At 48.3% G+C, this 15155-nt stretch overlaps 4 protein-coding genes across 4 annotated transcripts; 1 reads left to right on the top strand and 3 right to left on the bottom strand.

Annotated features, from left to right (window-relative positions):
- Positions 1-848: 848 nt before the first annotated feature.
- BCR38DRAFT_335848 (uncharacterized protein) lies at positions 849-2838 on the bottom strand (the record flags this gene model as incomplete). Its single annotated transcript, XM_040855413.1, has 3 exons — positions 849-1029; positions 1097-1181; positions 1308-2838. The coding sequence occupies 3 exons, from the start codon at positions 2836-2838 to the stop codon at positions 849-851; spliced, it is 1797 nt and encodes a 598-aa protein (XP_040718798.1).
- A 5032-nt stretch (positions 2839-7870) lies between these two features.
- On the bottom strand, positions 7871-9511 carry BCR38DRAFT_455466 (putative flavin-containing polyamine oxidase; the record flags this gene model as incomplete). The annotated part of the gene is made up of 2 exons (XM_040861793.1): positions 7871-8198; positions 8256-9511. 2 exons carry the CDS (start codon positions 9509-9511, stop codon positions 7871-7873), a joined length of 1584 nt encoding a protein of 527 aa, XP_040718797.1.
- Positions 9512-10207: 696 nt separating this feature from the next.
- BCR38DRAFT_423477 (major facilitator superfamily transporter) lies at positions 10208-12245 on the bottom strand. Its single transcript, XM_040859593.1, has 5 exons — positions 11819-12245; positions 11750-11771; positions 11616-11689; positions 10779-11558; positions 10208-10725 (listed from the first exon to the last, which is right to left on the bottom strand). The coding sequence occupies exons 1-5, from the start codon at positions 12013-12015 to the stop codon at positions 10281-10283; spliced, it is 1518 nt and encodes a 505-aa protein (XP_040718796.1). The 5' UTR covers positions 12016-12245; the 3' UTR covers positions 10208-10280.
- A 593-nt stretch (positions 12246-12838) lies between these two features.
- On the top strand, positions 12839-14566 carry BCR38DRAFT_481997 (beta-eliminating lyase; the record flags this gene model as incomplete). Its single annotated transcript, XM_040863445.1, has 4 exons — positions 12839-12908; positions 12963-13193; positions 13255-14031; positions 14286-14566. The coding sequence occupies 4 exons, from the start codon at positions 12839-12841 to the stop codon at positions 14564-14566; spliced, it is 1359 nt and encodes a 452-aa protein (XP_040718795.1).
- Positions 14567-15155: the final 589 nt, after the last annotated feature.

The raw sequence follows: 15155 nt of genomic DNA, 5'->3' as shown, positions 1-15155 counted from the left end.
CTTGTCTTGAGGCCCTCCAAGATGTATTTAGCACTCTCGTGCTTCTCGACGAGCGCTTTGGACCTTTTCTGCATTGTTTTCACAGCGAAAATAGCTGCTTCCGTTATAAAAGCGGCTTTGAGAAGGGGTTTCTGGTCTCCTGGAGCGGTCTTGAAGTCCAGCCAGGCTTCTGAAATCCACGCTAGCATCTCTTGGCACTCAGTCAGCAGACTCAGGAGGGTGAGATAAGTGTCTGCATTATCGTCGACAGTTTCTGCAGCATATTTTCTCAAGCTGCGACGGGGTTTGTGAACAGCCGGGAGGTAGTCGATGAAGTTAACCTAGAAATATCCTCCATCTCCAGGTTTGTGAAAGCATTGATTGTGACATGGACATCTGCACGCCCAGCCGTGTCATTCCGCCCAACGGCTTGACATATCAGGGGGGAGCAGGAAAAATACCGTGAAGAGTCCGTAAAGCCTCTATCATATGGACATGGTCAGCATCCGTATCCAGACCCTTGATGATTCGGTCCCGCCTCACATCTTCCGGGGATCTGATTACATCCTCCAAAACCTGATGACAATACGTGGAACTCGTACGGGGGGATGGTTGCGTGTGTCAACACTTTGACTACTAGCCAGCTCGCGATGAATTTTTGTCCATCTTGGTGTCGTTCGCGGTTCGTGGCGACTGAAAACAGTCCGGAATACATATTGTGGCATACCGAAGCTGTACAAATGGGTATCAATTCCTCTATTCCGCACTTTCTATACCTCCGTAGCTCCCAACTCCATACGATACTATCTAGACAAAAACATAGCAAAGTCGCTGGCATATACGCTGGTATATATATGGGCTTGACGGCCTTACAATCGCATCCTGTTATGTTTGGTCCTCGCAGTCCTCGCCCGGTCCGTCTTCGCCTGTCTTTTCTTCCGCACACGCAAGATTTTGCGACGCTGATATAAGCGCACAAACCACTCGACTATGGTGTCGCGCATAAGCAGCAGCAACGTGACCCCAACCACGGGGATAGCAATGGTCCAACTGTGTTTATACCAGTCAGCTTCCGTTCCGCCCACTTGAGAAATATGTGGGTTGGTGGTGAACTTACAAGAATATCGTGCCCCGGTACAGCTCAGGAAAAGGGTCGAAGTTTTGTCCAAAATAACCCGTGATGAATGTGAGGGGAAGAAAAACTGGTCACGGCGTCAGTAAATGTTCCCCATGTAACATCTTATGAGGATGAAGTTGAATCTTTGGAAGTAAGGATATTTCCCAAAAGAAGATAACCCCAGGAAGAAATGACTGCGACAGATACTTACCGATGGTGACGATAGTAAGCTGCTTCATACTTTCGTTTTGGTATGCCGAGATGGTGTTGAAGATTAGGTCAATCATGCCATTTGCCGACTCCTTGATCTGGTTCAAGCTTTCAGTGATGAGAACGCAGTGATCGAGTACATCTCCCAGGTAAGTGTAGGTCATGGGCGTAATAATGACTCCCTCCAAGGTGTTCTGCAGCTCCTTCGTCGCTTTATCTTGCGGCAACTCCGTTTTATGATCGCGCAAGGCATTGATGAGAGCTCCGATGGGATTGACCAAGCTGTACATTTTGCTTATCTCCGAGATGATGACATAGAGGGATTTGGTATGTTTAATGGTGGGATGTGTAAGAACGTCGAGCTCCAAATCGCCCACCACGTCCGCGTAGCAAGCTGCCACTGGTATGGCCATGTCGATGATAGCATCGATGATTGCTTGACCGACCATGGAAGCGTCGCATGACTGTCGCAAGATGGTATCCGGGCTGCTGAGTCGCGCCAGTATGGGCTTTTCCACGTCGTCGGCTGATTGTTCGAAGAAGGCAATGACGGTGTTGTCTGAAGTGACAAACATCGCGACCTGTTCAGCCATCACTGCCAAGCCTCGTGGCGCAAGCGCACTGTGCCTCTCCATGTAATCAGTGCGGGCATCGTTGCTCGAGGCACGGTATCTCTGTAAGGTGCAGAGTGTGTTAGGGTTGAAGACGTCGGAGAAACCAGTGGCTTGGTGGTGCATAGGAGGAGGGCCAGAATTGGGTGGTGTTCCATTTTCTAGCACGCTAGGTACAGGTACGCCATGCTTTTCCCTCCTCTTGCCAGCCCACCACCTCTGGAGTCTCTTCCTGAGGCCTTTGACAGAAGAATGACTTCTCGTACTACGAATATCATGGTCTTCCTCTTCGTCGTCACTGGTGTCCGGGTCAATCATTCGTACTAGCTTCTGGCAGGTCATGACCATAAAGGCGTGTGTCGAGTACCAGTCAGCCTTTGTCCGATTCTTGGTGTTCATGATATCCTCGATGGCCAGGCGGTGGAGGTTCTTGTAATTGCCCAGGGCTTGGATGACATCCCAGCTTAGCCCGTTGACATTGATCCAACGGCATTTAACCCACTCTTCCTGAGGCCGCTGCAGAAACTCAATCATCTCCGTATTATTCAGTTCGTGTATAGCGAGTTGGTCCTGGGAAAAGTCGACGATGGTAATCTGGCACTCGGCATGCAATTGGGACATGGAGGCATGGCCGCCATCGGGCTTGGAGGTGTCGACACCAGGCTCAGCACCGGGGTGCCAGCCAGGCTCTTCGAATTCATTGATGGTTTTGAATGTGTTGACGCGAGTATTGCGCCTCTTGAGTCCTATCCGGGAGAGTTCAGTGTCGGAGCGCGCGATGCCCGGCGTCGGCGAGAGGGGGGAGAGCCTGTTGTTCGCAGCCGTTGGTGGCAAGTCGGTGTTGAGATCAAGGGCATAGTGAACATGAGGTTTTCTCGCAAATGTTTCCGCCGGTGCCGTCGAGGAGGGGCTCACCGTCATGGAGACCTCCGGGGAAGAAACGGGAACATCGGGCACGCTAGTGGTTGGCTCGGTCGCTGTATTTTCGGAGGAGGAGGAGGACGACTGTCTCGACATTGTGATTGTGCGACAAAGTTGGATTGCCGCGATATGACGCGGTCTTGTAAAGTCCGTGGTGGGGCACCACAAGAACAACAAGGTGAACGATGCTTGAGGGAAAACGCCAAGATATTCCAGGTACTGGGATTGAAGCTCAATATCCCGAGCTTGATAGAACGGTGGAATCGGAGAGTAGGGATGAAAGGGGAAACGGTTTTACTCTGTAATACTGCGACGTGGGAAAGGAACAATTGATCTACCTCCTTTTCCGTCTCAAGTAATCTGGGCTGCATGGGTCGTGCGATTGATCAAATCAACCAAACCCACTAGTTTCCTCGAATCTCAATTGGAAAAGCTTAATGCCTGGCATCCGACGTTTGGGTTTCAGCCTTAAGCAAGGTCTTGCTATTTTGACATGTATATGAGATGAAGCAGGGTTGATGAACGGAGTCATGCTTGACAACTTGGGAAATACACCATCGGAGTATCTTCTCTCGATACCGACCCGGTGGAAGCAAGTAGATACGGTGCCATGCTGAAGCCTTTCCTCCACAACCCATTTATGTTGATTTGTCTCTCTCCATAATCAAGTTATCTCTGTCAGTAGAAGCGTCCAGAATAATTGAATACCTCATCTCTAGGCAAGACATTTCAACATCAACGCACTCACCTGGTAAAAACTGGCTCGTATCCACCACCACACGACATATGCACTTTGACGCCGATCATGAAAAGCGTTCTTTTCTGTCCTGCACACACCAGATTGAACAATGACAGTCTCCTAGATCTCAAGCCACTTCGTACGGCTGGATAACTAAATGTCCGCGATTGTAGGAGATTGGATGTTTGCCAGTTGAGTGAGATCCCTGCGCCAACACGGTGGCACCCAGCCCACCAAGAGATCTCCTCGAGGAAATTGGCAATGTGTCTAGTCGAACTCTGCTCCCACAATTGAATACTCGGGTTTGCGAGCGGGTGAACCACGTGCGAATTACGGCCCGACCGCGCCCATTAAGTACCATACATACCATCTTTTCCTCATTAGGCAAGACTACCTTTATCGGTCGCCTTCGCCAACAGCGCGTCCTTCTTTCTTCAGCTTTTCCCACCCGTGAAACACTGAAGTCGCGTGGGCTTTCCCTTGTCGAGACCAAGCCAGGCAACTTTTCACCCAAATGCCTGAGTGCAGCAGCCGCGGGGGCGGGGTTGGGTGCGCTTAGCCTTGTTCTCGCCCAATCTCTCTCGCAAGGGCTCTGCCAAAAGTCTGGACGAAAAGTTTCAGTTGACTTGGATGAAGCCATGCGAATCGAACGACGTGGGACCAAGCAGAGCGCTTAGGAAGTTGAAGCGTGGATTAATTACTCCTTCGCTAGCTCACACTTCGATGAAGGGCCTTTGGACAACGACGTTGTCATCTGGCATGGCCAATGTTTGTATGCAATTGACACTAAGATCTAACCGTGCTGACCGGCCTCAGCAAGTTTATCACTGGAGCTGATACATAATTTTAAATACGATTCTTCGTTTCCAAAAAGCTTCACTTCTTACTTGATTGTCTTAATCGGTTCTCTTTGTCGATATCCAAAATGCCTTCAAACGAGAAGTGCGGCGCAGAGGAAGGTTGCAAAAAGGTGTTCAATAAAATGTGCTACGTGCGATGGAAGAGAAAACGCCTACGGCAGTTCTAAATATAACTCTTGCAAGATGGGAAAGCTAAGGATGAACTGTCGGAATCCAGGTATTGGGGGCTCTATTGGCACTATGAAGCAGCGAGAGGGAGCGGTCCTCGAGCTAGCTAAATGCGCTTTCGTTTGTAGGGGGAGCGGTCACACCCGCGCCACATATAAGGGCCATATTGCAACCAGATAGTCAGAAAAACACCGATAATTACACTAGGCGCGGCAATGTTTCGACGCTCTAATTAGAAAAGAAAAACACATGTAAAAACTTGTCTGATTTGATACCCTAGTTGGTTGGGCTACCTCGTTTCTCGCGTCGGTTTTTGCTTTTGTTTATTTCATTACTTTACATAGGTTTTATACTGATTGCTTGGATAGCTGCTTGTTATCACACTCTCTATAAAGGAGAACGTCAGACATGAGAGATATCTCACTTTACCAGGATAACACCAGAAACGTCACGGGGCGGGCGCGGCATAATTCCTACACTTTCCTTCAAACAAAAGCTGGTTCCCAATTTCTAAATAGAACAACCAAGTCATTCTTTATAGCTTTCTTGCAAATATCACAATTATATTACCAAACACTAACTTGACCAGGGCAAACAACTATTGATTGAAATATCCTTAGCCAGTCAGTCATGTTGCCTTATTCTTGCATACTTCCAAGAGTGTCTCCTGAGTAAGACCTTTCTGGATATCTACAACTTAAAAAACTACCTATTTCATCGACTGTTTTGTCCGAGAGAACACAGAAAAGGGAGGCCACATCCCCCTCTACACTATATCCGCAAATGTCCATTGTCGTTAAGAATTACGATTCCCGACATATGGCCCAAATGGAACTTTCGAAGAGAAAACCCTTGGAGGTCATCTGGTACTTAGTGGAAGGGGACAGTCGTCAGTTCACTGCCAGCACACATAGATGGCAGCTGAATAAGACGTGGAGCATACTATTCAAAAGTTTGGACATCGTTAGTTGACTTTTATCTGTCGCTGCCATCGCTAGAGATCTTCTCTGTTTCACTCTTGACGTGCTGAGGACATTTTTCAGGGAAGAGTGCTTGCAGGTCGATAACGCTAGCTAAAGCCGCTTCGCATATGACGTGGAAGTTATCTGGGACAACGGATCGGAAGAGGGGCCTACTCCTCTAGGGCAATGCAAATATCTCGAAAAATGTAGGTCCCTGATGCTGACGTCCAGGTGCCGGGCTTTCTCAACACTATTCGCCTTGTGTAAAATGTCAAAATGACGGCAGGACTGCTTGGCCCTGACTAGATCGAGGTGCAGGCTTGCGCGCACAGCGTCAACTTCCAAGGCATATATTCATTGCCTGCGGTTACATGCAACCGGGAACAGAAATGACAGGCGAGGTGGCTGTGGTGGTGGCCTCGGTGATCTGGGCAAGAATGGGCCACTTCCGGCCGAGAAAGTGGCTGGCTATATCGTGGCACGAGTGTGCTGAAATATTGATGCCCCGCAACTGGCGTCGTTAGAGGAAGAAATAGGCATCAGAAAACTTGGCTATACACTTCACATTGTCATGTGCGACATTGGCGACTGAGGAGAGTGTGCGTGGCCTGAACAACTCAAGCCCATCCACCAAGACATTCATCCCATGAGAGCCCCGGGCAGCCCGGCTCGCCAGTTTCTTGGGGAACTGTTCAAGATACACGAATATGACAAGAGCAGTGGGTGGCATAACAACGGCCTCACGGATTCTCGGTGGTTGTGCAGACAGGGGTCCAATCGCTCTGTACTCCAGCATCATGAGGACGCCGCGACAGCAAGAAGCTGCAGTCGCAGGAGACCGTGTCGGCAAGGCAAGCTGTATATACCCCGATCTTCCAAGTGTAAGTGTGGTTGAAACTTACTTCCTTTCATCCCTATCAATGCAAAAAGCTACTTTCGGCCTGCACCTTGAGAACCTACTGCGTGCAGTGACCTTATCACAGTTAGTCCTTCAGAGTCAGGTTCGTTGAAGGTGCAGCACTTTTTCTACAACAGAAATTCGCAAATCCAAGGAATCCTCGAACTTCTTTAACATTAGTAGGGATGGGCTAGTCTTTCATACTATATCTTGCGCGGTTAGTCTGATATTTTAAGTAATACTAATTATAATAATGAGCAAATCGCAGTGCTTGCCGCTTAGGTTAAAAATACGTAGTAGAGCCGACTTCCGTGCGGTGGCTAGGTAAAGGTTGGGCTCTGAAGGCTTTTACGACCTGGGGATTATAATTTGAAGAAGACGTCTTCAGAGTTGTGACAACATAATAAATTACTTGAAGATACTCTGTAGTGGCTTTAAAGTATCGTGCATACAATGTAGCTATCAGATTTTCAGTTTAAATTTTCCGATGGCTGGGCCCACCCTTTAAGGCATACCTGAACATTTCTAAAATCTATCCGGCGTTCAAGCTACTTTTTCCATCAGGATATAACCCATTTTGGTCAGAATAATACAAGCGTATCTGTATGAGAACGGCTGATACCAGTCGGCCTGGCCTAGCAACAGTAGGCTCTAGCACGTGCAAATTACTAAAAATAGTGAGCCCTTAGCTTAGCAACCCCTTGGTAACCAACTCACCAACCGAGTCTCAATTAATATGGTTTGGCAACCAAAATCTGGAGAATTGGTAGGTTGAGTTGGCTGGTTGACGTCAACCCTTGGCAACCGGGTTGAAGTGGTTGGTTGTTTTGAGAGTTAGCTGCTACGCCGCTGGTGCTAGAATGGCAGCATTGTGGGGAGCCGAACTTCAATAGTATACGGCAGTTTAGTCGCAATGTAGTATTGAATTTCATTGAAATTTCTGGCCTGACTCTCGGTTGGCAGGTCGTAGTAGAACACTCCCCGCAACTCGTTTCAGCGCTACAAAGACACAAACGGAGCTGGTGAATAGGAAGGGTATTGGGTGAATCGCGAACCTGAGTTAAACCACATAATAGCCTCAAATATCATGTTGGGGTTTTTTGGTAACCACATGACTTGATAGAATAGAATCCGTTGGCTTGTTGTTTTATCTATATCTATTTCTTTTCACATTGTAGTTGGCCTCATAAGTAAGATCGGTTCCGCGTGAAAATTAACATGCCATATAAAGTACCGGCTTTAAAGAGAGACTTTTGTAACCACTGACTCGTGCAGCCCGCCTCATCCAAGCCTCTGGAGGGACCGGAGAGGTCAATATGAAGTTGGACCAGAAACCTTGGTTGCTGAACAGGTCCACCGCTAGGGCCTGCCATCAAGAACCCCAGATGCACTTCTCAATCACTCATTACTCGAAACCGAACGTCAAAAAGCTGCTCGATGACCATCCATTAGCAGCATTATACTCATCGAGCTGCGTGGTTCCGCGAAGAACCTCGTATCTTGCCATTGACCTGGAGTCGCCTGCTTCTGTACAATTGTCGTCTCCACCAAGCAATCCAGCAATTCGCTCTCCAACCTCACGAGCTTCAAACCATGCTCCGTGTAGAAAGCCAAAGTATTCTGCTGAATTTGCTTCACCGGCAAACCACAGGCGATCAAGGTTTGCACGTATGTTTTGGTGCTTTTCCAGAGTCATGCCAACGGGCCAGTTGCTATATGAACCATATGACCATCTATAATCTTTATTAGCACCATTCAGTATTCCAAAGGGGGAAAGGGACTGTAATCACTCTTTCTGGCTCCATCTTGGATACAAGAAATCGATGGGCTCTGGAATGTCCTGATCTGGAAACATCGTACGCAACACAGCCATGGCTTCTGCCTTGGTCTCCTCATCAGATTGCTTCTCGATGCGGTAAGACTCTTTTCCAACCACAGTAGCGAAAATGATGTTGGAGTTTTCTAGGAAACCAGGTGCTGATAGACTTTGCCATACCGGGTAGTATCCCCGAATTATAGAATCGGCATACAAAAAGAACTGGGTATCTGGGTCCCAAAATGTTTCTTTGAACTGCAGAAAAATTTTGGTGTACGTGCCCATCTGGAACTGCTCGATGGCTTCTTGCTTCCAGCGCGGAAAAGGTGGGTTGAATTCGACGATCTCGTTTTGAAGAACTCCCAAAGAGAATGTACATATAGCATACTCGGCTTCGATGCATTCTCCGTCCGCGGTTTGGACCTTGACTGCTTCATTTGAGTATGAGATTCCCTTGACCGTCGTATTCAACAACAACAACCTGGCATCTCCATCTGATAAGAAAGCGCCAGCCTCGCCGATAAGCCAGGTATTGAATCCCCTTTGGTCGAAAACAAAGTTGTTTTCGTCGGAAAACTGGTAAAAGGTCAGATTGTATCCCGTGATGCCGAATAGGAACCCGCTCTCTTCCGGTGTATAAGACGTCTCCCAATCCCACTCCCACCATTCGACGGCCTGGTATTTCATGTCCTTTTTGGGCTTCCATCCTGCCAGACTGAACCCTGCTCGTGCACTGGTATCTTGCAGATTGTCTTTCAAGATGTAACCGGCATTTTGTTCGGCAGACGCATACGCGTTCTCAAAAGTGTCGAGTAGGCCGGAAAAGTCGTTTTCACCAGTTTCGTCAAAGGTCAGGATGGAACTGTAGTTTGAGTAGGCATTTTCGACCTGGTGCTTCTTGGCAAACGTCCAGATGGGGTTTTCTGGACCACCTTCCGAGCCAAGTCCTTGTACCCAGTTCGCGCCGAGTTCCACGGTGTACGGTGATCCGTCCGGCTTCTTTCCAAAAGTCGTGTGTAACATGCGACCCCCGATGTAGTCATTTCTCTCGATAATGACAAAGTCCTCGATTGATGCATTGGCCAATGCCTGAGCAGCCGTTATGCCTGCTACTCCGGCCCCGAGAATCGCGACCGATGTTTTGCGACATTTATCGCCTTCCTCTCCTCTCTGCTCGGATGCTGCATGGGCGGAAGCAAGAATGCAATACCATGCGAGCAAGTGCTTCATGGTTCTAATGCACATGGTGGCATTGGCGTTGTCCCAGTTGAGATCCAGCCCAAAAACATGGAGGTGGACTAAAGAAAAGCGATCAGATTCTTCAATCCCTTCATCTTAAATAGCTGAACATTATCTCTTTGCATGCTGGATCCAATCGATAAGCAAGGAATGTGATGTACAGAACTGATGCCGTAAACATCCAGTTGTCTCACTCCCTGAGTTGTGATTGGCCCCAGATCCGTCAGCTCGGATGTCTTACCCCAGGTATCGGACTTATTGCAGCTATAGCAAGGCACAGGATTGAACGTGTCTCTAGTCTCCCTAAGTCCAATGGAGTGAAGGTGGCCATAAGGGCCTTCAGTGTGCCTCTTGGCTGCTTGCAATAGAGCAGATTGAATGCCTCTATATCAATCGTCGAGCACGAAAGAGCAAGCAAGAGCTGGAAAGGAAAAATCAAAGCTAGAAAGGCTGGTGCGGTCCGACACCAGGGTCACGGCAGATGAGCGTGGGGTTACGAAGAGGTTCATGTTTTTCTAATAAGGCAATCATATGATATTCATCGGCTAGCAAATGTAATTGCAAGCATCGATGGCAGAAATATAAAATAGCCGCACGCTTCTGTACTTGATTTTATGATACAGGCTGTACAAGCTATCGCTATTTGCAAGCAGGCAGGTTGAGTACACTCGGCTACATATGAAGCACTTTCTTTTTTCATCGTTTTCCCGTTCCTATTCTAACCTCAAAATCTGATCTATTTTCTATCATATCTGTGACTCTAGTCCCTCTCTATCTGTGTTCGCAAATGGGTTTGCAGGCTATGGCAAGCGAAAGGGCTCCGCTCCCTGAGCTGCTTGCTGTACCGGAAGAAAACCCATGGTGTCGCACAAAACAGCACCGACAGGCCTGCAACAACGGTGCCAGAAAAGTTCGCGCCAAGCCCACCGTATAATTCATATGCGATTAAGGGCATCAGCCCAGATACGATGGCCCGCACAAAGGCCAGACCGCAAAATGCAGAAGCCGAGTATAATAGGTAAGAGTCAGCTAAGTAGCCGCTGAGTGTGTACGCCATTTCGTTTACCGCAAATCCAATAGGCACCAATGCCAGTGTTGGAACTATCCATACAACATGGACGATTGGTGGCACCGTCCAAGCGAACCAAATAAGTCCACCCGCAAGAGCTGGAGCAGCCCAAGAAAACCCCATGATCTTGTCCTCACTGCATGTGTCAGCATGAGAAAATCCGAAACGGAGTTAGAGGGGAATAATCACGGCTCTACGACTTGCTGTTTACTCTGTCGCGACTTGACAATCTTCATATCCCAGATCCTTGGCAAAAAGGTCAAGGGGATCCCGGAGGCAATCGCCAGGAATGGCAAAGATGCTTGAGTCCGAGACCAGCCCATCGACATGTATACATCTGTAAGAGCCTCGGTGAAGAAATAGATCATTCCCCAGGAGACTGCGAAGACGGTCGTGACCATCATAACCAAGGGTTCGCTTCCTAGGAGCCGCACCGGCCGGACGGCGACCAAGTCCAGGAAAACCTTTACATTAGGGAAGTGATCCGGATTATTCCACTCGAGATTTTCGATCTTACCTTGCTCTCGAAGTTTTGATATTTTGGTCTTCAGCAACTTGCTCGGCCTGCTCTCACGGATGGTAAGAAGACATATGAATATTGCCGCACACACAAACGCAGAGCTATAGTAGACCCATCTCCAGCCAAAGGCGGAAGAAATGTGTGCTGCATACACTGGACCGAAGCAAAGGCCTGCCGTGGAACCAGCATTCCATAGGATGACTATCCAGACCCGTCGTTTGGTGTTAAAGATGTCCTCAACGCTACCGGCCGTGACAACTGCTGGCACCGCGGAAGCAAAACCGGCGACAAAGCGGCCAATCCACACGGCGGAGACATGTGGCACTATTCCCACAAAAAGGCAGAAAATGCTGAACGTGGCACACGAGATGAGGTAGGGTGTTCGACGACCCAGGAGCTCCGACAGTGGGGGAATCAGGCAGCCCCCAATGGCTTGACCAAAGTTGTACCTATCGTTTCTGTAAGCCAAAAGACTGCAAAACATGACCGAAAAGATAAAAATTTACATAAAAGTAAAAGAGATGATAGCAACTCTTCTTTCCAATCCAAATTCGGGCCCAGCTTCGTGTGCTACTGCAGCCTTTCCACCGACAGCAGTCAGTTCTTGTGGGTCGATTTGCACGAGCAAGAGTTTACTTACACCCGTCGTAGCGATAATTGTCCTGTTTTTGTCAGTTAAATTAACCTAGCTGTGAAAAGGGTGACTTGCACATAAAACTCCAGAAATATGATTATGACAGTGTCGAAGATTTTGCGGTTCGTAGACCAGTTCCGTGGATGGTCAGGTGAGTCGGACCGCCAGCGTATGAACCCATCAGCATCTCTTTCTAGTCCGATAGATGCCAGCTGATCTGCTTCATCAACTTTGCTGACTATCTGCACCATGGTCCCTATTATTTTGCCCATATTGTCAGATGAGTACGCACAAAACGGATAGACAAGTTAATCTTAGTCAATGACCATCGACCGCATGCCACAACATTGGGCGAAGAGGGTCAATTATTAACGATTATCGAGGCCCCAGTGATATTTGTCAAAGTTTTTGCAAAAGTGAAAGCTTTTACCTGCATGATTACATGCGAAATAGAGGAGTCTAGATCTGTCGTTGGGCAGGGGTTGTGGCCGCCGCCATTTCGAATCGCACAAATCGGCATCATGGATTCCGGAAGGATCAAAAGGCGACCATTTTGAATCTGACCCTTTCTCAAAACTAATTTAAAATTGGGACTTTGGATAACGTGATTCGGAACTTCGCAAATCATACCGTTTTGCCTAGACTGCTTGAAGCGCCAGCGTATTATCCCCAGACTTTCATTCGAACCACACAGCATCAGTTCAGCGTCGAAGGATTGGGACTAGGGTGCAATGCATCTCAGCCGTATGCTTAATTCTCACCGCTGACTGAATTCCCCAATGCAGAAAATTCCTCATAGTTTATGCTTAACCGAGAGTGGTCCAGTTCTGATGTAAGCACCTTGACTCGAATTATCGTGCATAATACGGCCAGACAGGCACTCGCCGACATTTCGGGGAATGAAATCATAATTCATCCCGTTAAAATTATATGTTGTGACTCATGAATGAGAAAAGGTCCGATTGCTTTCAATCTGCTAAATCTCTTCAAAATCAAGAATAGACGAGGAAGACTCATTTCAAATCGGTCTCAACGACTGCTCTGAGCTGATTCAAACCTAGGATTCTGTCTAGAGCACCTCTTGTTTCTGATACCATGGCATCTAAGAAGGGCAATGGACATTGGGGCAATCCTATACAAACCGGCTCTGCCTTTGACTTCAGGAGTAAGCTCACGAACCCCTGACTTCCTCACGCATGCACTCAAAGGCACCTAACAGGCGATGTCATAACCACCCCCTCCCTAGGGATGCTCGAGGCGATTCAACAAGCAACACTCAATGACGATGTATATGGCGAGGACCAAACGACCCGATCCTTTGAGAACCAGATCGCGGCTATGTGCGGCAAAGAAGCCGCCGTCTTGGTCGTGTCGGGCACGATGGCGAATCAATTGTCAATAAGGGCCTTGCTCCACCAACCACCGTACTCCATACTTGCAGACTCTCAAGGTGGGTTGTTTGGATTTTCCTCACCCCGATCAATTGGTAAGGGATGCTGATACACATCGAGCCCATATCATCCACTTCGAAGCCGGTGGCCTAGCTCACCTCTCCGGAGCCATGGTCCAAGCCATCAGACCAATGAACGGTCTCTACATAACCCTCGCTGATATCGAGAAACACGCCATCCTCTCTGACCAACCAGAAAGATGTCCAACGAAAACCATCAGCATCGAAAACACGGCACACGGCAACATCATACCCCTAAACGAGCTGCATAAGATCAAGTACTGGGCAGCTAAGCATGGGATCGGTGTACATATCGATGGAGCACGCCTATGGCACGCCGTTGTCGCCGGGGCAGGGACACTAGAACAATTCGCTTCGTATTGCGATGCACTGACCCTATCATTTAATAAAGCCTTGGGAGCTCCTATGGGGGCTATGGTTGTGGGGTCCCAGGATCTAATCAAGAGAGTCAGGAGACTGCGGCAGAGTATTGGAGGAGGCGTTAGGCAGACTGGGATCATGGCTGCTATGGCTCGGCAGGCTGTCCTGGATAACTTTGGTGCAAAACAGGTCGACAGCAGAGGGGAGCTGGAAAAGACGCATGACATGGCGAAAATGCTGGGAAGAGCGTGGACTGATGCCGGTGGGAGGCTGTTACGGCCGGTTGAGACGAATATGGTCTGGCTAGACATGAAGAGCGCAGGGATTAGTATAGAAGCTTTCAATGAGATGGGGAAGCGTCATGGGATACTGGTGAATGGGAAGAGGATCATGGTGCATCACCAGATTTGCGAGGCTGCTAATCAAAAGTTGACACGCATGTTTGACGAGCTTTTAAGTCAACGTGTTGTAGGCAGAACGTCGACTTTCAACGCTCGACTATAGCTGAGGTTGTGGATAGTATTAATCAACTACTTAAACATCCAACATAAGACTATGTAAGAACATGTGTTTCGAGAGAACACTGAAATAGACAAACCGAGTGGCTTAGGTAGAAGATACAAATAGTATTCGAGTACCAACTATCGAACGAGTAGACAAGAAGGCTCCATTATCTCGCAAATCGCCGTCGTAGCTAACACTTATACAAAGCCCCCATACAAGCCACCGTTTCAGGCATAGTCCTGAACAGCGCTCTATCGAAAAACAAATCCGCTATCGTAATAGCGTCGACCCTGGGATCCCTCGTTCGAAGAAAGCGCAGACTTTTTAACGCCCGCGAATTCAAAATCTCGTTTTTCCGCGCCACTGACAAGGCCTGTGAGATCTCGTACACGGGCTGCGCAAACAAAACAGGGGCCTCCGGGCGCGCATACCAGGGCACTGGCCGTGCCCGGGTCATGGACATGCGCTGCTGGGGCCGGGTCAAGTAGAGCCGATCTAGACTGAAGAGATTCTCGTGAAAAGCTTCTAAAAGCTTCGGGTGCGGGTGGATGTCGTTCCAGAAACTTAGGGGAGGTTAGCGATGTGGTAGTTCTCACTCCAGGCGCGGCATTCGCGGCTTAGACCGCGGAGAGCGTAGCTGTCCATGGGCTCGTTGAGATTGCGGAGGAGTAGTTTGTACCCGTCGATGAGTTTTTGTATCTGCCGGGTAGAAGTAGGCATGGCATATGATGAACCAGGTACTTAAGGCTCTGCTTATTTGGTATAACTAGTCAAAACGTTTCTTTTCAAAATGAAATGTTTTTTACTCAAAATGTCTAAAATGTGCTGTAGTTGCTTTTGAGGTAGAAAATGTGGCGAGACTTTCACGGGTATAGTCCCTATTTGAGTCAAAATTCAATTATCTTGATTGGCTGTTACATACGAACTCCCTCTGATTAAAGCTGGTGCGAAGACGGACGCTACTTCGCCATTGAAGCTGTTTGCCAAAGACAAAGCAAAGAACGCACATCCACCAAGCCACTATCATTTTCTCGGCAGCTGTAACAACCGACTCACACCCAGCTTGGAATTGCGGCT

Source organism: Pseudomassariella vexata, assembly GCF_002105095.1.
Source record: "Pseudomassariella vexata strain CBS 129021 chromosome Unknown BCR38scaffold_3, whole genome shotgun sequence".
Lineage (NCBI taxonomy): Eukaryota > Fungi > Ascomycota > Sordariomycetes > Amphisphaeriales > Pseudomassariaceae > Pseudomassariella > Pseudomassariella vexata.
This window is presented reverse-complemented; position numbering and strand designations above follow the sequence as displayed.

Bases quoted from the DNA above. Each gene is read 5' to 3' on its own strand.
- BCR38DRAFT_423477 (XM_040859593.1), bottom strand. From the start codon at position 12,015: ATGGGCAAAATAATAGGGACCATGGTGCAGATAGTCAGCAAAGTTGAT. The intron at 11,772-11,818 runs GCAAGTCACCCT...TGACAAAAACAG, and splicing joins ATATTTCTGGAGTTTTATGT to GACAATTATCGCTACGACGG. The intron at 10,726-10,778 runs GTGATTATTCCC...TGACACATGCAG, and splicing joins AAACAGCAAGTCGTAGAGCC to TGAGGACAAGATCATGGGGT.